General features: G+C 36.4%; 1 protein-coding gene across 1 annotated transcript in view; it reads right to left on the bottom strand.

Annotated features, from left to right (window-relative positions):
- Positions 1-661: 661 nt before the first annotated feature.
- The window catches only part of LOC123319101 (serine proteinase stubble), a 29,262-nt gene continuing 8,026 nt past the window's right edge, over positions 662-21,897 (bottom strand). The window contains exons 2-11 of the mRNA XM_044905951.1: positions 16,189-16,244; positions 6,626-6,709; positions 5,765-6,035; positions 4,808-4,986; positions 4,220-4,448; positions 3,605-3,720; positions 2,082-2,167; positions 1,922-2,028; positions 1,500-1,797; positions 662-1,393 (exon numbers count right to left, since the gene is read on the bottom strand). Coding sequence (XP_044761886.1) covers positions 1,109-1,393; positions 1,500-1,797; positions 1,922-2,028; positions 2,082-2,167; positions 3,605-3,720; positions 4,220-4,448; positions 4,808-4,986; positions 5,765-6,035; positions 6,626-6,709; positions 16,189-16,228 — 1,695 coding nt within the window. The 5' untranslated portion in view covers positions 16,229-16,244 and the 3' untranslated portion in view covers positions 662-1,108. The remainder of the gene's footprint in view (positions 1,394-1,499; positions 1,798-1,921; positions 2,029-2,081; positions 2,168-3,604; positions 3,721-4,219; positions 4,449-4,807; positions 4,987-5,764; positions 6,036-6,625; positions 6,710-16,188; positions 16,245-21,897) is intronic.

Below are 21,897 nucleotides of genomic sequence, written 5' to 3'. Positions count from 1 at the left end.
TTCTGCAAATTGGAGTTGATGATAATGATACTGAAAGTTTTTGGATCCTGTCGTTTAAAGTGTACAATAATTTTTCGAAAATTCTTACAGCTCATTCATCCTCAAAATTTTGAATAGGAAAGAATAATTATTTCTGGAGAAACAGATGAGCATTCAATGATTCAATGTTGATATTTCCGTGGATATTTCAGCCATATATTCATAAGTCGAATGAATTTTATTGTTGCAAGTAGTCAGATTGCCACAGTTTCAAAGTTTAATAAGTTACACTTGTATCTTTTCTTATTGTCTTAAATTTGCATAGATATCCGGGCTATTTTGATGGCCTGGTTTAAGGCAGCATTCATTTAAATGCTTTTCCCGCTTTTCACTAAAAATACATGTTTCACTATCTCTCGAAAATTTCTAGTACTTCATAAATTACATCTCATTTAGAATCATGTAAAGTCGATATATACATATTTATCTCCTAAATCCTCCCAATAATATCAACTTCATGCTCTCTCAATTGAGATCAATTCAGAATTGATTATCTAGTAGTGACATCAATCTAGGTACTCATAAATGGGCACTGAAATACTCACTCTAGTACTCGAGTATCCGAATAAATAATACAAAGATATACAGGGTGTACACCCTGTATAGATTCTGGCGTTCTTAAAGAATTGAACAATCTTGATCGGTGAAATGTTCTTGGCGAAGTAAATAGATAGGAAAGTACAGAAAGTGATCAAATACTGCGCTGAATTTGCATTTGGACGTTTCGATGAATTTATGAATAAGAAAATGAGATTTCCTTTGTATATACAGCTGTTTAAAAAGTGTTCTTGTTAAATCTGTAGCGTAAATATATGGAATTAAATTATGGGATGATGATTCAGTGTAAATAATAAGTTAAATACCCTTCTCATTGTGTTGAAAAATGCACTTTGTGTAGCAATTCTTGAGGTTATCCATACACAACGAATTGATCAAACAGATAAGGCGCTAGGTGTACATTTCCTTGAGAAAATATTCCTCATAAAACTGAATGTGACAACGCACGAAGAAAATATCCAAAACTTTGGTTATTCTGGCCCTTTTACGTCCAAGATCACCCCCCTCTAAACTATGTCACGTTTTTCAATATCCAAGGGACAAATTTCGATATCCTCGTGCAGACGCCTGGTAAGTTAGCCTCCGCGCATCCTATACCCCAGGATATTATACCGGCAAGGAAATATCTGCCATCCTTTCCCTTGACCTGCAAGGGACCTCCTGAATCACCCTGACAGGAATCCTGACCCCCTTTCTCGTGACCAGCACAGAGAAAGATGTCAGGGATGAACTCGTGCCTGCCAGCTCTCAAAAACATCGATTTGCACCTGTCGTTGCTGACTATAGGCACCTGCACCTAAAATTTCACATAAAATCGTCATTTTCACATATAATAATAATTATAATAAGTTTATTTAGAAAAATAAACAGAATACAATACATAGATGAAGTATTAAAATTACCTCTTGAAGAACGGACGGTAGAGTGCCTCCCTCGCTCAATCTACCCCACCCTGTAACAGTGGCGTTCTCCCCGATCAACAGATCGTCAGAGGCGGGTAGACAGATGGGCGCGATGTGAGGCAGAAACTCCAGTGGCGCCTCCAGTTGCACCAAAGCCAAGTCATACTCGTACGTGAAGATGTTGTACTTGGGATGCACCACTTTCTTGGTCACCGCCCTTTCGACGTATGGCAACTCTTCCTGGACGCTGGAAAAGTCGTATTCGCCCACCCTGATCCTTATTTGGGAAGTGAGTAAGCTGGAAATTAGGAAATATCATCACATCTTCAGTATAAAATGAGTTATTCGATGAAATATAATCGAATAACAATATTTCGTTCATACTTCACCTTCTAAATCCGATATAAACCCTTTCAACTTACTCGTCAACGCAATGTCCGGCTGTGGCTATCCAGTTCTCGTTCAAGATGGCGCCACCGCAGCGATGAGTGCTCGAGAATCCGAAGAACGACGTTCTTCTGACCGACACCTGGGAAAATTGAGGAATTAAGAGATATTTTTCCTCTGAATGGTGAACCTTACTTGCCACGGCCATCTACCGAAAGGGGCATTCTTACCGCCCACAATTCTGGAATGGGGTTGTGATGTCATTTTGGAGACACCACAGCCTGGAAAACGTAGGGGTTTATCTTTATTCTCTACACCATTGGATATATCGTAAAAACACGTTTCAAAAGTTCGTGATATATCATTTGTCAACTTTTACAACACGAGTACAATCCTTGGAAATTCAAGGGACACCCCATCAGAGATATCCTTTGTCCCAGGGACATCCCTTCGAAATATAAACTACGAAGATCCAATAACATGTATCTAACAGTATGAGTGAAGTCCTTGGATATCCTAGGGACATCTACGATGGCTAGGATATCTTTGGATATCCTAGGGACTCTTTATCAGAAATTTCCTTTGTCCAAGGGACATTCCTTCGAAATGGAAACCACGAAGATCCGTTTAGGATGCCTCTAACAGTATGAGAGAAGTCCTTGGATATCCTAGGGACATCTACGATGGCTAGGATATCTTTGTATATCCTAGGGACTCTTTATCAGAAATTTCCTTTGTCCAAGAGACATTCCTTCGAAATGGAAACCACGAAGATCCGTTTAGGATGCCTCTAACAGTATGAGAGAAGTCCTTGGATATCCTAGGGACATCTACGATGGCTAGGATATCTTTGGATATCCTAGGGACTCTTTATCAGAGATGTCCTTTGTCCAAGGGACATTCCTTCGAAATGGAAACCACGAAGATCCGTTTAGGATGCCTCCAACAGTATGAAAGAAGTCCTTGGATATCCTAGGGACATCTCCGATGGCTAGGATATCTTGGGATATCCTAGGGACTCTTTATCAGAAATGTCCTTTGTCCAAGGGACATTCCTTCGTAATGAAAATACGAAGATCCATTAAGATGTCTCTAAACAGCATGAGAAAAGTCCTTGGATATCCTAGGGACATCTACGATGGCTAGGATATCTTTGGATATCCTAGGGATGCGTTATAAAATATGTCCTTTGAAATTAAAACTACGTAGATCCATTAGGATGTCTCTATCAGCATAAGTACAATCTTTGGATATCCTTGGGACACCTCTGAAGGCTAGGATATTTTTAGATATCCAAGGGACTCGTTATCAGAGATGTCCTCTGTCCCAGGGACATCTCTTTGAAATGGTAGGTGGCTTGCCTGAAATGGCAACAGAAAGCAAGACTGCTAAGTATGAACCACAGAGTATATAGGGGATATCCCGGGGACATAATAAAAAATAAAGTATTTCAAGGAGAACTCTTCTCATAAATTGAAGAATCAATTCGTACAGTATATATATCAGAATATATCAAGAACTTTGAAACGAATAATAAGCTATTTTTACCAAAATAATAAAAAAAAGAGAGACTAAAAGGAATCAATTCTTGCAAACGAAAAAAAACTCATTTTCTGCGTAGTAAAATTGAATCAGTCCCTGCAATCATTCATTTGAGTACAATATCGAGGATCAACATTTATTTAATGATCATTTTGTGATGAAAAAGTAAGAGTTACCAATTTTCTTATGGACCCCAACTGTAACAGGATTACTACTATCTGTAGAAGTTGGTACTTTCTCCGTTTTCCAAATCGTCGAAGTAACAGGGCTTTTAGTCGAAACGGAGATGGGTCTGAAACTCAATCAATTCAATTTGTTTCAATTAAAATCGAACACACATTTTTATTTCGTGGAAGTTGCAATAATAATTGAATAAAATAAAAGAATTTGACGAAACTGAAAGTCTTATAGTAGTATTCCTTATAAGGATAGCTTAAAAATGTTCAATCCTGTGCTACCTTACTTGAAAAAAAATTGGTTGCTTCAGTAATTTTTTTATGTTATTAAAATTTTATCACTCAAGGAGTAGAGTGTGTCTAGAACTGGCATCGAAGAAATGCATGTTGGCTTTTCTCCTTTTATTGCTGTGTTCCATTTGTATTGGTCTCAGGATCAGGAAGATAAAATAATACAAAACATTTACCTACCACTATAATCAATTTGTTAATAGCACTGTTTTTTCTGTGTAATGAAATTACGTTTTATCATTAAGTTGTGAGATATGAAATTCTTCCCCACTAATAATGATTTTTTGGTCATGATTTTACGTTATTGGATACTGAATATCTCACCTTTTTGTCGTGGTTGTACCTTTCGTAGGTTTGAAACCGTACTTATTGGTCACTTTATTATAAATCGGTTTCTTGGTAGGTTTCATTTTATTCATATTCGGTTTGAACTTCGTCCTTACATAACTCGGTTCAGTTGTTTGAGGCCAATGTAGACCGGGACTAGGTTCTGTACTGATGGAGTTATGCTGAACAGACGTTATGAAACCAGGTTCAGTGGTCGATCTCCAGCCTAAAAGGAAACGTCACTTCTCTTCAAAAAGTTCTATGATTTGTGAAAAGGTGAAAAGGTTTCAAGTAGCAAATATTTCGAGTACGGTTCTGGCGCGGTCGCGACCACGATCAAGCTAGAAGCAATATTGAATGGTCGATATAGAGATTTTCGGATAAGTTCGTGGGGTGTAATGAAGGAGAAATTTAAACCAAAAATCCCGAAAAGAACTAGTATGTATGTGCTGAGTAAACATTAAGCTTAAGAAAGTTCAGGAGGAGGTGCCTTCATAACTCGTTCAAGAATTGAACAAAGGTGATTGAAGATGTGCAAAGTTAATCGCATGCTAGTGCACTGAGTTCAACATGAACGTTACTCACCTAATTTCGTGTAACTATACTGATTGTTACTATCCGCTTTGTCCAGATTCTCTTCGTTAACTTGCTCCAAGCTATTACGTGGAGGCATGGTTGGTTTTTTGGAGGAAGAGTGTGGTCTAAGGCTCATGCCCATTTGTAGTGTTCGGTTTATAGAGGAAGAATGTTTCTGGACTGAGATACTGAAACAAAACGTACTCACAGCAGCGTTTTTCTGAGTTGAAGGCATTCAGTTGCAAAAGGCTAACTAACTCTTGAAATAACTATCCAGATTATACACAATCCAGGCTATGCTACTCAATCAATTACGAAAAAAGTTTCCATAATGACCGCTAATCTCTCCACTAGACTATATAGAGGCGAAGTATTATGTCTCTCCCAAAGTGGAAGCAAGCAGTGGAATCTCAGCAATTTTAGTTTAAGCGATGCTCTAGAAGCCTATTTCCAGGTTTACATTGACCTCACCCTCAAATTCCTCTGATTAATTCATATGCACTGAAAATTTTAGGTTCTGATTCCTGGTTCATTATGTGTGAATACCCGTAAGACATTCAATATGGACTTCGTCGGTTATTTCCACAGAAATTCTATTCGAATGAAGATATATGGATAAACGGAGGATATTCCTATCCGAAGATATGTTTAGGATATAGGGAGACTAACAAATGGTATAACTCATCTCGAAAAACTATGCCTAAAACTTCTTTAAATGAATAGGGTCCAAATATATCCAGGGGTATATCTCAGGATATTGAAAGAATACTTTCCTAAAATACTGAAATCATATCGTAGGATACTAAAGGAATAATATCCTAGGATACGGAAAGTTTATATCCCTTATCAACTTTGATAAGCAATTGATCAATATCTGTACTATATGCGAAGGATAAGCACTATCCATATCCTGGGATATATCCTAACTAACAAAGTGGATTGAAACAACTTTGAAATAAAACTCACCCTGTATACAGAGTGCTCGGTTTGGCAGTGACCATCGGCGTCTTTGTGGTTAATTTCGGTTGACTAGAACTGGTGTAAAGAACGGCAGGTTTATTCCTGTCGATGGATATAGCATTAACGCTAGCGTTGTGTGCACAGCAGGATCCGAACATAAAAGTGTCCACGCACATGCCGATGTGTACGCCCTCTGACTTTATGCACTCGTAAACGAACATGCAGGTACCCTCGATGCCATCCACCCAGCAGGGCTTGGGTTGAATCTGGTAGGCAGCTGAAACAGTCGATGAATCCTGTCAGATTGGAAAAATCTCTATTTTTCGATGAATTCTGAACGAAAGAAGGATGTTCTGTCAGGAATTTTACTGCCAAATTGATCTCCTAAAGGGAAAACACATAAGTTGACTCCTACACAGTCCTGATTTGAACCCATTGATCTTTTTCTTGTGGATATAACTTTGATTCAATATATATGCATCGAAATAATTCATACTACCCATCTATTACTTGGTTTTTTCATAATAACGACAAAAATTTCATTGATAGAGTTCGACTTTCATTTTGTATCAATTGAAGAAGCTGATATTGTGAAGGGGGACTAACTTGCGCATTCTCCATTCTGTTTGAACGTTGTACTGCTTGTATTATAGGTTGCCTAGTCAATGTATCGGTACAAATAATAATTGCGTACAAGTTTCCTAACAAAGGGAAAATTTTAAGTAGAACAAACAAGCTGAAGAGATGCTTGCAAAAATTGATGGTGAGCCTATAAAGGAACAATCTAATTGGCAGATGGCGTTCATAAATTAAGTAGGGTTCAGGTTAGTTTAGGCCAGGTTATAGGAGATTTAATTTATACCATACCTCCTCGTCGAGATGAATGAGTTGAGGGAATTGAAAACCACATTATTGCTGTTCCTAGGACAGCCATCCAAAGCATGCTGGCTCCTGAAAAGTCAATGAGAAAATACAGATCACAAGAAGCAGGCACAGTTGAAAATATTCGTTTTGAATCATATAAAATGGAAAATAATGAGCTAAATTAAGTCAGATGCATAACATTGAGAGTTGTGTTGCTCTGACGAGGTCAATTAAGACCGAAACTATGCTCAACTTCTCTTCCTAGACCCTATGGTCTTCCTGATACTTTTAGTGATGGTTTAGTTGGCTAATTCGATTCAAATCGTTGTTTTTTATGTCAATGGATGTTATGAATCCAATATTTTCTCTGAATTCCTTAAAATTTGAACAATATTTCTGGTACTCAGTGAAGAAATTCATGTGTCTGTCGATGAACTCTTCAAATTCAGCCTGTAATAATGGATGGCAAAAACTCCTGGATTTTTGTTGGCTCATCAGACCATTCTCTTTCAATAATTGGTACCACTAATGAATACTCCAGAATCACCCAACCAAAGCTGTCCCCTTTTATTTGTTTTACAGATGAATTACGACGAAATTAACTAGAATTCAGGCATAACGGTGTTGCTTATTGAATTATACAGGTAATTCAGGGAGAAACTCGATAAAAAGTCGCGAATTGACAACACACGACTATCAGTCTAGATTCAATGAAGAGCTTGGTCTCAACCAACGCCTGTGCCACCTGTAAAAGTAGCAGTGCTGTGATTACCGCCCTGAAAAAAATTCAATCAAAGCATCATTCAGACGACAGCAAAAACGGATCGCAGTTGCCTGTGATTTCGAACAGTTATACGTCCAAATGTGAATTCACTAATAAGAAACGGTCGGCCAGAGAGATTTACAGATCACTAGTTATGGTCGATGAGCATTTATTCCATAGGAATTATAATATCGAGGATTTGTTCGAGATTTTCGAAATGATTCCATTATCTTTCGTGGCCTATTATTTGAAAATCACAGTAGCATCTACACCTACATGAAGAAGATGCTGTGATAGCAGAACACGAATCGTTGTTTAAAAACTAGCTGAAGAATAAGCTGAATCTGTGACACTACACATCTGTGGATCTTTTAAACAGAGTTGCATTCAGCCAAAGTACCCAAATTTTTCAAATTTCCCAGATACTTTTTCATTTTTGAACATGAAATCACTCGAAAACAACTTGTATCTTTTAAACCGAACCTATTAGGAAAAAATGGTAAAGTAAAAAAATGTTTTTTTTCGACTACTAGAATCTTCTGTTGAGATATTTGAACGAGTCGAAGTCACAGCCTGTATATACCTACTTCGAACCATGCCATCATCCTACTTTGAAGGCGCTTGAAATTTCTAGCATATACAAATGTCATACCATTCGAATTCTTTGACGTATTGGCGCACATTACATTCTACAGATAAATTCTGAACGCAACCATATATATATCATTCAGGTTTCTCTGAATCTAGTAATTGATTTAATTCGCTATTTTCTCACACGTTGAATAGTTTCTCTTTCCCCTTGTCCTGCCTACTTTCGTAAAAAATTGGGATAATAGCTTTAAAGGCGTTTAAACAGATATTCTTATGGTTCATTTCATTTTCTCTCGACCATACCAGTTGTTCGTAGTTTTAGTCACGCAAAAAAATTGTTGAACATCAAAATTTCACAGCACAGCTCCTAAATAGTATCCTAATAGTAGTAAGCCAGAAGATCAACCATTACTGGACGATTTACCCTAAGAAAACCATAAACAACAACTACTCTTCAACTTAAATCGCGATTATATAATTTAAAGCACAAATAGATAAGTTTATTCCCCAATTTTGTGTCCTTAGAATTACGTCTCGTAAAACGTAACATTCTAAGTAATATTTGAATGGAGTCATTAACTTTCGTTCGTCTACTTGAACAAATTCGAGCCATTGTTCAACGTAAAATGCTTCTTCACTTTTACTCGAATCCAATTATTACATATACTTATTGCGAACAATGTGGGAAATATCTTTTCTTTCATACATACGTTTTTTGTACTCCAAATGGATCTAGATTGGATTCATCGCACAAATCTGCATAATCTGAATAAGTTGCATATGGTACTTTCATGTTTGAATATTATACGTGATCCCTATCAAGTGGTGCGCAGTGTATATTATCCATTTCATTCTTGTGTCATCTATAGATTTCGAAGGTATTGCGAAAAAGATGATCCCTAAAGGAGGAAGTGGTTTCGATTATTCTTGTTTACGACAGTGTAACTAAACCTCGGTAAATACAAAATGAAATATTATGTCACAATGCGATTAAATATATGTTTCCCTATTGTTCTGTCCTCATCCAGTCGATCAAGAATAAAGCGGAATCTAGCACACAATGGATCTAAACAGAAAGTGTTCTCGAAGACAAACGATTTGATGATACTCGTGTGTCGTAAATCAAATCGAAACCATAAACAGTTTTCATTTTTATCGCTCGTTTCTATGCGACATGATTTCAGCCACAGAACAGTTTTTTCCTTATAGGAAATAACCTTCACAGACATCTATAAGTAGGAACAACGAGAAGTAGGTGAAGATGTTTCGAAAATGTCTTCATATTTTGTTGAAAGAATTATTTCCAGAACTAAATTGGGATCACCAAGTGCAGTTTTCATTCTTGACGTCACTAGGCAGTATATTTGAATAACTTTCAATTAAAATACGAATATACAGGGTGTACTTATTTGAAGGTGAGGCTTTTATTTTCAACAGAAGGTAGAACTGGTCAAAATGAAGCGTTTCACCAAAAATCACCTATACAAAACTCTCAAAAGGACAAAGTTGAACAAAAACTTGAAAATGATTACTGAAATAGATCCTAATACGAACCTAGACCGTTTGTTAGCTGAATTATAGCAAAGCAGTGGGAAAAAACTTATCTCCTGATTCGAACATGTGGTTTCTTTTAGGATATTGGCTCGTACGATATTTACGTTAATGAAAATGAAAACTTGGATTGCCGAATTGTTCTCATTATTTTTTAGTTAGTTACACGATTCTATGAAATGGCTCATTTCGGTACCAACTGTCAGAAGAGACTTAGGACACAAGTGTAAAAAATAGAATAATACTTCAAAATCTCACCAATGAAATTCGTCTTAATTATTCACGAATTTTTTCACAAATGGGCATCACAATCTTCTTGTTCGAACATTCCAACAATAGTCGTAAAAATGGGATGAAATGGCGGAAACATCATAGCACTTTTCAACATAACTAACATAAGCACTTTCAAGAAACTGCCTCGATTTTCTACATTTTTGTTTCACCCTAAATTGCACGATACAACAATTATGATTCTCTCAAAAGTGACCTGATGCATCTAATCCGATGAACTTGGTACTGAACCATTCATTGTCCAGCCATATGTTTATGTTTTGTTTCGTTCTAGGGGATGTATCTCAGCCATCTTGGATATTTTATAGGGACAATTTTTGGTTAAATGATTTATTTTGATGAGTTTTTACAAAAGAAAGCCTCACCTTTGAAAACACCCTGTATATTCAGCAATTTTCATCAAATTACTTTTCTAAAATGTACTTTGCGAGTGGTAAATCAATTACCTGACGCTGAGGTATTTTGTAGCTATATTTCGAATACCTATTGATTCAAAATACATTTTATTTTGTGTTTAATACACATTATTTCGTATTTCAAATACTAAAATATTTTTATTTCGTATTTTACCCAGCTCTGTTTACATTCACAACAATGCCAGCTCATCCATGTATGTTCTAGTGGAAATTCTTCGACATGCTCACAAAAACAATTGTATATTCGAAGAAGTCCAAGAGAAAAACCAGCCAGCGTAATGAAACGGTGACCAGAAGGACCTCGCAAAGGTAAAAGGCGATGCCCAGCGGCGTGTCAGCAAACTTTGAGAACGTGCCAAAGCCTGGCCGGTTACAACGTGTAATTCATCGGAATTGCAGCTCGTCAGAGTAACAACTGTAATAAAGTGCGAACTTCCTATTGCCAATCGATGTAATAACATCGAATTGTGAAAGTTCAATCAGCAGTTCGTGTTATTTGCATACATTAACCGTCTAATCATGATTTCGTGCGATGATATCGTCATTCTTGTTCTGGAACCGATTTCAATTGAACCAGAAATGTTCACGATTTGGACAAAGATACATTTCTTCTGTCGGTGTTTTCTGGACCACCCGTATAATTCAAAACGCGGTCTCTCTCTCTCCGCTTGCTCGATATTCACGATGTCAGTACCAATTATTAGTAGGTTGAAAAGTTGCTACAAATTGCAAGTTCGAATTTTAAGACACAAGTCAGAATTCTGAGATACGAGTCAAAATTCTGAGTTGCAATTCGAAATTCTGGGGTACAGATGAAAATTCTGAGTTGCAATTCGAAATTCCGGGAGATACAAGTCAGAATTCTGAGATATAAGTAACAATTCGCAGTTGCAAGTCGGAATTCTGAGATACAAGTCAAAATTCTGAGTTGCAATTCGAAATTCCGGTGTACAATTCAGAATTCTGTGTTGTAATTAGGAAATCTGAGGTAAAAGTCAGAATTCTAAGTTTTGCTAGTCGGAATTCTGAGATACAAGTCAGAATACTTAGTTGCAAGTCTGAATTCTGAGATGCGAGTTGAAATTTTGAGTAACAAGTCAGCATTTTGAAACATAAGTCAGAAATCTTAGTTGCAAGAAGGAATTATCAAGATACAATTTCAAATTCTGGGTAAAACTTTGGAATTCTGAGAGTTAAGTCAGAATTATTCGTTGCAAGTAGAATTTATGAGATGCTACTATGAATTCTGAGTTGCAATTTAAAACAACTCGGCGTTACAAATCTTACTTTTGAGTAGCAAATTGGAATTCTGAGATACAAGTAAAAATTCTCAGTTGCAGTTCGAAATTTTCTTGAATAAGTTAATATTCTGAGTTGTAATTTGAAATTCCAAGGTACACAAGTCAGAATTTTTATAAACTAGTAACAATTCAGAGTTGTAAGTCAGAATTTGAGTGACAAATTGAAATTCTGAGATACAAATCAAAAATTCTGAGTTTCAATTCGAAAATCTTGTATAAAAGTAAGAATTCCGATTTGAATTAGAAATGCCGAGATACACAAGTCAGAATTTTGATATACAAGGAACAATTCGGAGTTGTAAGTCATAATTTTGAGTGACAAATTGGAATTCTGAGATATAAGTCAAAATCCTGAGTTGCAATTCGAAATTCTGCTGTACAAGTAAGAATTCCGAGTTGTTATTTGAAATGCCGAGACGCACGAGTCAGAATTCTTACTTCTTTATCAGATTTTCGAGATACGGATCAAAATTCTGAGATACAATCAAGAATTAGGAGTTTAAAGTCGGAATTCTGAACGGCAAGTTGGAATTCTGAGTTGTGAATTGGAATTCTGTGATTTAAATAAGAATTCGGAGTTGAAAGTTGGAAATCTGAGTGGAAAGTAGAGTTTCAAATGGAAATTCTGAGATGTAAGTAAGAATTCGGAGTTGAAGATCGAAATTCTGATAGGTATGCCAGAAAAATTCTGAAATTCAAGTTGGAATTCTAAGATTTAAGTAAGAATTCAAAGTTTCGAGTCGAAATTCTGATATATAAGTCAGAATTCTGAGGTGCAAGCCAGAATTCTGAGATGCAGTCGAAATTCTGACTTGTAAGTTGGACTTACATGGAGATTAAAGTCAGAGTTCTGAGTGGGAAGTCGAAATTTTGGTACGGAAGTCATAATTCTGAGTTGAAAGTCTGAATTCTAAGTGGCAAGTTAAAATTCTGAGATATAAGTAAATATTGGGAGTTACAGGTTGAAATTCCGGTAGGTATCCCACAAAAATTCTGAGTTGTAAGTCGGAATTCTGAAATATAAGTAAGAATTCTTAGCTGCAAGACAGAATTCTGACTTGTATGTTGGAATTCTGAGATACAAGTCAGAATTCTGAGTTGCAAGACGAAATTCTAAGGACCTGACGTGCTTTCGAGCATAGCAGATATTGGAGTTTATTAGAACTCTGTAACTAAAGAAAATAGCTCTTCATTCCTGATTTGGAGCATAAAAAACCTTAAGGTCACATTGCTATGCAACGCCTCGAACAATTTAGCTCCTTCGAAACATACACATATGTGTAATAGCAACACTATATGCAATTCTTGGCATTCGTATGTGGCTAACGAACAGGATACACCTCCAAGTCTCATTCTGCTGATTGAGATACACTTGAACGAAAAAAATCCACTAACAATTCACAGCTGATAATGAACTAGGTGTGATGAAACTGCTGTACCATTTTCTCCATTGTGCTATCGCTGCTCAAATTGGATCCCATCAGAATAGCTATTTCTTCAGCGGAATTGTATCTAGAAACACCGCGGCGTTATCATTTTGACCAATACCACGCTCTGTAAACTAAGCAATAGTAGGCAACTGCTAATTAGGTTGTATCTTTTTTTTTATGTGAGACCCATTATTATGCACGAAGTCAACGAGTGTGACTGATACATTCGCCTATGTTACATACACACAATGAAAACATTTAAAGTAAATATCTCCTAATAACAATAGATTCCGATTTGGAATTGGACTGAGGAACACTGAGTTAATAAGGTGTTTTTGTTGAATAAATTGGACCTGCTCTAGGTGGATATTCCTTGACCTAGCACGGATATCTTCCCGTTAGTTGGAGGGTTTGAGAAGCCAGAAATCAGATCTTGATTCAACCACTTTCTTAGAGATTAGGTTCTTCAGAAAATACCTTCAAACCAGAGCCAATTCCTCTGAATACCCTCAAGGATGACGTCAAGTTCAACGAACAGAATTCAACCCAAATTTCAGGGTATGACATGTCCCAGTATGATTTCCCTCATTCGCTAAACATCGAAGTTAATCAACTAGCCATGGTAAGGATTTATTTCAGCAAGGACGCCGGTTGGGCAGGTATGCAAAAGGAGCAAATTGAACTGCAGAACGTTATTATTTATACACGTAGAAATATAGAATTATACGGTCATTGACTATATGTAACACTGCGGCGAAACTGTTAATGGATAAATTTTATAAGAACCATGGTCGAAAGATTGATTCATTTGAGGCAAACGAGTTTGAGCGAGCGACGTTGACACGCGAAGGAAAAACGAAATATCTGAGGATTACAATGTAGGATGCTGTCCTATTCGTGGTACACTTTTTCTGGCGAAATCAGGTTACCGAAAAACGAAGCAAGAATCATAGATTGGTCATTTTGAATGGAGTATTTCACTGGTGGAAGGTTCAAACTCTTATTTTCAACAATGAAAATGAAACGATGTAGAAAAGCTCCTAATTCATCTTCTTCTTTTTCCAATTATGGTTTAAAATAAAATTTTAGGTGAGATATGAACTTATTTATAGAAAAAGAACGAAATAAGAGAATATACTGAAAATTTTTTAGCCTACTATAGAACCAAACAAAATTTCAATGTCAAAATATTTTATTACTCAACATATTCTCCTCTTAATTGGATACATTTATTACAGCGAACCTGCAACGTCTCTAGACCTTACAGAAAAAATGTTTCTTCTTGCTCTGTAAACCAGACCTCCGCAGCTTTTATTACCTCCACGTTGGAAGAAAATTTACGACATTTTAAACTTTTTTTCGGTTGAGGAATGAGAGGATAGTGGGATGGAGCCAAATCTGGTGAATAAGGGGGTGTTCTAGTATTTCAAACCCTAAATCACGAATTTTTTGCATGGCAACATGAGATTTGTATGCAGGGGCGTTGTCCTACAGAAACAGATCACCTTTGGATAACTTTCCGTGTCTTTTCTCTTTAATTTTTTCCCGTAGAGTGGTCAGTAATGTCGAATAGTAATCTCCGGTTATTGTTCTCCCCTTATCCAAAAAATCAATCATGATTACTCCATGGCAATCCCAAAAAACTGAAGCAAGAACTTTTCCAGCAGATTTTTGGACACGAAACTTCTTAGGTCTTGGAGAACCAGAGTGTCGCCATTCCATCGATTGTTGCTTTGTTTCTGGATCGTAAAAATGTACCCAAGTCAATATCCATAGTAACAATTCGGTTTAAGAAGTCTACATCGTTTTCAAATCGAGCACAGATCGAACGCGATGCTTCTACCCTTGCACGCTTTTGGTTAACATTCAAACATTTGGGGATACATTTTGCAGCAATTTCTCTCATGTCCAAATTGACGTGAATTATATGATGAACACGTTCGTATGAAATATTCAGTGCTTCAGATATCTGTTTTAGCCCAATTCGACGGTCTGATCAAATCATGTCATGAACTGCATCGATATTTTCGGGGACTGACACAGTAACTGGCCTTCCCAATCGGTCATCATCTTCAATGGAAAATTTACCTCTTTTGAAGCTTGCAGTGCAATTTTTCATGGTCGCATACGAAGGACATTGACTACCAAGGGTATTAAGCATGTCTTCGTAAATCTGCTTACCTCTTAACCCTTTTAAATACAGGTACTTGATGATGGCTCGATACTCCAATTTTTCGTTTTTCACTATTTCGGTGGAAAAATTCTTCCATTCAATTTATTGCGTAACTCTGGTTTACTTTTTTGACCTCAAACTTCACGCTGACACTTCTAATGAGTTATTGTTCGTTGCTATGGTAACGCAATATTTGTTTATGCATGGAACTGGTCTAGGCTAACTAGATATCAATACATCCTCGTACAATGGACATAAAATGATCGCTTAAGTCGAAGAATGAAAGAAACGAAATTCATATAGATATGGGTGATACAAAAGGTAAAGCTAAATCCAGTAGATACTTAAATGATCGAGGTTGGCAGAAGACTCATCTATAGAATTCAAATGGATATGACCAATTCAAATAGTTGAACTAAATACAGTAGAGACTTGAATGAAGGAGTAAGACAGAAACCTAATAAATTTCATAGGTATATAGGGATTTCAGTGGATTAGAATTGAAATGGAGACTTTTCAAGTAGAAAGGTATTAGATTTGTTAATTCACTTAGAACTGTATTTCAATTATCGATATAACTATTTCATCAAGCAAAAAACTGCGAAGTTATGTTCATTCTATAATGGTAAATTCAGAACCAAACATTTTTGATGTGTTGTTTCATTTTGTCATTTTCGATTTTAAAAGTTCAACTAGAAATGAGAAGCTTGAAGAAACATTCTCAAAACCTCTAGTTCCCGTATTTATATTCACTACAAACAGCTCTCATATCGTTTATCGATTGATGCTAATATTGTTATAACTTAATTTGCATAAGAGGAGTATTACTAGTATGTAAATGCTTTATAAGCACTCCAATGAATATTTGCAATTCATTAACGTGGGATACCTCATATGATTAAAGAGCAACTTCAAGAAAGTTTTTCTAATGTACCTACGAGCTAATCAGGAAAAACTGTAGATATACTGAAGAGCATAATTTTCGAAAGAATAAACATTTGAATGATACTTTCCTCAATAGGAAAGATATAACACTTTATATAATCCTACCTTGAATAGTATTTGATATTTTATTGGTCAGTTCTTGCATGTAACCCTCTCTGCATCTGAAACAAAAACAAGAAATTAATTATTTGCTGATTCGAGCAAGTATTTACTGAAATTCTATGACATCCTTCTATCTTCACTGAATAAAATTTTTAGTTCAATTCAAATATTCTTTTTTACGTTCAGTATCTCTTAATAGAGCCTTTTCACTTGTGATGAAAAGGGTGTTAGATGAACTGTCTTCGTATTCGCTCAGACAGATGTGTGTATAAGCCAGGATCTGGCTGAATCTATCTCAAATCCCCGAAAGCATGGGATTTTGTGGATATTTTTCATCATGGAAAACTGTCATCTGTCACTTGTCATATGTCACCTGTCATATGTCAACTGTCATGTGTCACCTGTCATATGTCACTTATCAATCTGTCATTATGACAGGGAAAATGGCGCGAGATTCGTTTATATCGCTCTCATCTGAACGCCCTTCGTAGAGACAGCGGAGCTCGATTATAATCCGCGGCTAGCGTACGTACGATCTCGCTCTTGATCACTCTCACCTTCGAACCTTATCAAGTTGTGCCGACGAAATCAGGTTGGAAGTGAAAGATGAAGAGATTGATCCGAATACGAAATTAATCGCATCTCGGCGTGTAATTCAGCGGATTTCTTTGTTTTTCCGCTCGCGCTGCCGAGCGTGCGCTGAAAAAACCTCGGGAATTTTGGCCGGGAGATAAGACTAACGGGACGGGGCCCAATTGTAATACCGGACGCGCAAGTGAATTTTTTTCGCGACTTACGAAAATTGAGAGGAAGCACTCGGCAATTCGGATGATTCTAAGTCAATTTTAAGCTGTACAGGTTGCGAATTTGGGGACTATGACTTCAACTCTCTCGAAAATATGATTTTTTAGGAAAAAAATCTTGTCCTACCTCTTCAACTGACTAAAAATATGAAGGTATGGGTTAGTCTTTGACTCGTACAAATATGTCAACAGTAGATTCTTGAGGTCCAAAGAAACACTTTTTTCCTATACCATTTTTTCTGATTCGGCCCTGATAAAAAGATATAGCCATTTTAAGTTGTCATAATGAGCTATGCCACCCCTGAAGAAACAAAATTCCCTTCAAAATAACAAGCTAAATCTATGACACTACACATCTGTGGATTTTTTAAACATAGTTGAATTCGGTCAAAGTACCCGGTTCTCCGAATATCACAGATGGTTTATTTTTTGTACGAGTCAAAGACTGCATCTTTGTGAGTCTGCAATAGTCTATGATTATGAGAATGTTTATGAACACTCAGATGTTGCTCTATTTGAACATGTCCTCCCTTATTCATTGCGATATCTTAATTTCGAGAGAAAATATGCCTTCCAATCTTTTTCAACGTTCTGTGGTCCTTATCTTTGAGTATATGAATCGATATGAAACATAGAATATGGACTATATGGAATACAGAAAAGCACTAACTTTTCTGTACATCGAAAGAATCCATCATAAAACGCCAAAGATCCGTCATAAAGTTTCGTGTTGTTCAACTCTCGATTTCCTCATGAGATACCTACACTTATTTCATCGATGATTTATTCATAGCACACCGTATCATTTGAGGTCCCTAACCTAAACCAGCAGTTTTCGTTTCACTTTCAATGCACGGTTAGTCTTCGTTCAGAAGGACCAACGCTGAGCTGAGAGTGAAACTATAAATCAATTCACGAATTCACACATTCTCTGTAGAAAGTCGAAATCTGAGAAATTTACAACAATGATGCGAATTTCTAGTTGAAGTCTACTCATAACTCAACAATCAACACTTCCATCGTGAATCTTGTAATAGGCTAATCGACACGTTTGATCTTTGGTGAATAATATATCATTTTGTTTTGTTGATGTTATTCGATTGCTAAAATGGATCAAACCTAAGTTTTTTCCAGTCGAGAATTAACTGAAATACTCATAAATTGAAGATATTTGCTCTTTTATGAAATTGCCATATGATGTCTTGTGTTTATCTTATTCTTTATGTTAGTTTCCTTCCTTCTGTTGTCTAGTAGTTCAATTCTACAACAATTCTCTTTGAGGAGTTTCAGGTATAGCTGAGAAAAATTCATAGAAAAACTCAGAGGCTCAATGAAGTTTATTCAAAATTCATAATAATTTATGAAATATACTGTAATATAATGAACAGTATCTAATACTTACTCTTCTATTCATCGAACCAAAGTTGAATGAGAATTGAGTATGATGCCTTGCCGTTTAACAATATTCTAAAGCATTCTTCACTACTCCTATAGAAAAAGCAAGCGATACAGAGTGAGTCTTTGACTTGTTCAAATATTAAACAGTAGATTGTTGAGGTCAAAAGAAACGCTTTTTTTCTATACCATTTTTTAAGATTCGAACCTGATAAAAAGATACAATCGTTTTGAGTTTTCATTGATGAATTCATGAATTCATGAAGAATTGAGCTGAATTTGTGACACTACACATCTGTGGATATTTTAAACAGAGTTGTATTCAGCCAAAGTACCCAATTTTTCAAATTTGATAGATACTTTTTAATTTTTGAACATCAAATTACTCGAAAACGGCGCATTATACGGGAAAATATGAAAAATACTTTTATTTTACAAAACGTTCAAATATTCATTGTATAGGGTCCAAAGTAGTTTCAAGAGTTGAGTTCTTTGAATTTTTGATATTTTTATAGTACTTAATGGTCCTAATGAGAAAACTGGAAGACGTGGGTGATATCTTATATTCTAAAAAGATTCATCAAATAAATAAAAAACTATATTCCGAAATTCATTTCATTCGATAAAACCGTTTATGAGGTAGAACAAAAAATAATTTTTTTTTCATGGATTTTCAACAGCCTGTATCTTTTAAACCGAGCCGATTCAGAAAAAATGGAAAAGGAAAAAAGTGTTTCTTTTGACCTCAATAATCTACTGTTAAAATATTTGTACTAGTCAAAGACTCCCCATATTCGATGTTCGCCTAATTCTGTGTTTTTGTGCACCGAAAAGAAGGTCATCTGTCTCTCTACTTCCCATGAAAACCCATTCATCATTACAGTTCCAACACCGCTTAGAAAGATCTCTCACAATCGATAAAACCGACAAATTTTCGATAATTACAGAATCCTAGCACCTGTTTCTGCGATCTCTTTCACTTCCATCCTATATAGACACGTTTTAGGCTCCGGCCATAAACAGAGAACATTATGCACTATCATTAGTCGTAAATTCCGAATTGACGAACCGACCACAATGACTCGGAATGCGATATTTCTCCGATGATATGGAAGAGCAAATCTGTCGGAATGTAGGCTAAGGAAGAGTGTTAACTGATGGAACAAAACGACCGAAGCCTATGCATCATTTCACGGTCAGCTGGGCTGTGACCATAGATTTTGCCATCGATTCTTCATTTTTCTGCTATCCAGTCCACTTCGATAGTCCTAGGTACCTAAGCCAACGATGGATGTCTTTGACTCGTATAAATATTTCAATAGTAGATCCTTGATGTCGAAAGAAACACTTCCTTTTCATCTGATACTGTTCAGAATCAAAAAGAGGCCAATACACTTGCCAGGAAAAGAGCACAAACCCCAAAAGGATCCTTGAGAACTTCAAAGGTGCAAGATCTGAGAAGTACTAGGATGTATTGATATCTATAGTTAGCCTAGACCAGTTCCATGCATGAAAAAAATATTGCGTTACCATAGCAACGAACAATAACTCATTAGAAGTGTCAGTGTGAAGTTTGAGGTGAAAAAAGTAAACCAGAGTTACGCAATAAATTAAAAGAAAGAAGATGTCCACCGAAATTGTGAAAATCGAAGAATTGGAGTATCGAGCCATCATCAAGTACCTGTATTTAAAAGGATTAAGAGGTAAGCAGATTTACGAAGATATGCTCAATACCCTTGGTGATCAATGTCCTTCGTATGCGACCGTGAAAAATTGGACTGCAAGCTTCAAAAGAGGTAAATTATCCATTGAAGATGATGACCGATCGGGAAGGCCAGTTTCTGTGTCAGTCCCAGAAAATATCGATGCAGTTCATGACATGATTTTGTCAGACCGTCGAATTGGGCTAAAACGGATATCTGAAGCACTGAATATTTCATACGAACGCGTTCATCGTATAGTTCACGTCAATTTGGACTTGAGGAAAATTGCTGCAAAATGGATCCCCAAATGTCTGAATGTTGACCAAAAGCTTGCAAGGGTAGAAGCATCGCGTTCGATCTGTGCTCGATTTGAAAACGATGTAGACTTCTTAAACAGAATTTTTACTATGGATGTACATGGGTACTATGGGTACATTTCTACGATCCAGAAACAAAGCAACAATCGATGGAATGGCGACACTCTGGTTCTCTAAAACCTAAGAAGTTTCGTGTCCAAAAATCTGCTGGAAAAGTTCTTGCTTCAGTTTTTTGGGATTGCCATGGAGTAATCATGATTGATTTTTTGGATAAGGGGAGAACAATAACCGGAGATTACTATTCGACATTACTGACCACTCTACGGGAAAAAATTAAAGAGAAAAGGCGCGGAAAGCTATCCAAAGGTGTTTTGTTCTTGCAGGAAAACGCCCCTGCTCACAAATCTCATGTTACCATGCAAAAAATGCGTGATTAAGAGTTTGTATTACTAGAACACCCCCCTTGTTCGCCAGATTTGGCTCCATTCGACTATCATCTCTTTCCCCAACTGAAAAAAAGTTTAAAAGGTCGTAAATTTTCTTCCAACGAGGAGATTAAAAGCTGTGGAGGTCTGGTTTGCAGAAATAGAAGAAACATTTTCTTTGAAAGGTCTAGAGACGTTGCAGGTTCTCTGTAATAAATGTATCCAATCAAGAGGAGAATATGTTGAGTAACAAAATATTTTGACATTGAAATTTTGTTTCTCCACTTATTTTTTCAAGAGTCAATTTTGGATTTAAATGAACTCTATGACGGTTAACACATCCTGTTCCACGCCCCTCTGACACCCCAATAAAAGTCTTAGATTATCTCCCAAATAGGAGATGGTAACATTGTAAAAATCACCGTGTATATTCAATTTCGAGAACTCTCGCCGAATGCAGCGTAATTATTATCATTAAATTTTCGAGGCGTCCTTTATTATAGGCCCGTGATGAATTTCATTCACTTTTATAATTGGCTAGGAAGGAAGAAGAGAGAATATAAAAACGTGAGAAATTGATTCGACCCAGAAATGATAGGAACAGCATTTCCGATGATCAGCTGATCCATCTACGAAATGTCGTAGTATCGTTTCTTGAAGGGAAAAACCGTCACTTTCTATTAGGATGTGAATTCTGTGACGAATGATGATTTGATCCAAGAGATTTGTTATTATCTTAGCCATGGTCGGTTTGATCTACTTATGAGGATTTGGTTAAAATAAAAAGTGAATCGAATGATATTCACTAACATGAGTTGTTAAACAAGGACACTTGTTTCGTTACCAGAGGAATATCTTCAGGTAGTTTAAGATTAAACGAATTATTTGGTACCTAACAGCTCTACTTTGGATTGATCTAGAGGTGGTGAATTCTAGGGCAAGTACAAAAATTGAGGAGAGAGATGATAGTCGGATGGAGCCAAATCTGGTGAATACTGGGGATGTTCTAGTAATTCAAACCCTAAATGACGAATTTTTTGCATGGCAACATGAGATTTGTGTACAGCGG

Source organism: Coccinella septempunctata, chromosome 8, assembly GCF_907165205.1.
Source record: "Coccinella septempunctata chromosome 8, icCocSept1.1, whole genome shotgun sequence".
Taxonomy (NCBI): Eukaryota; Metazoa; Arthropoda; class Insecta; order Coleoptera; family Coccinellidae; genus Coccinella; species Coccinella septempunctata.
The sequence above is the reverse complement of the archived record's forward strand: the minus strand, read 5'-3'. Positions and strand labels throughout refer to the sequence as shown.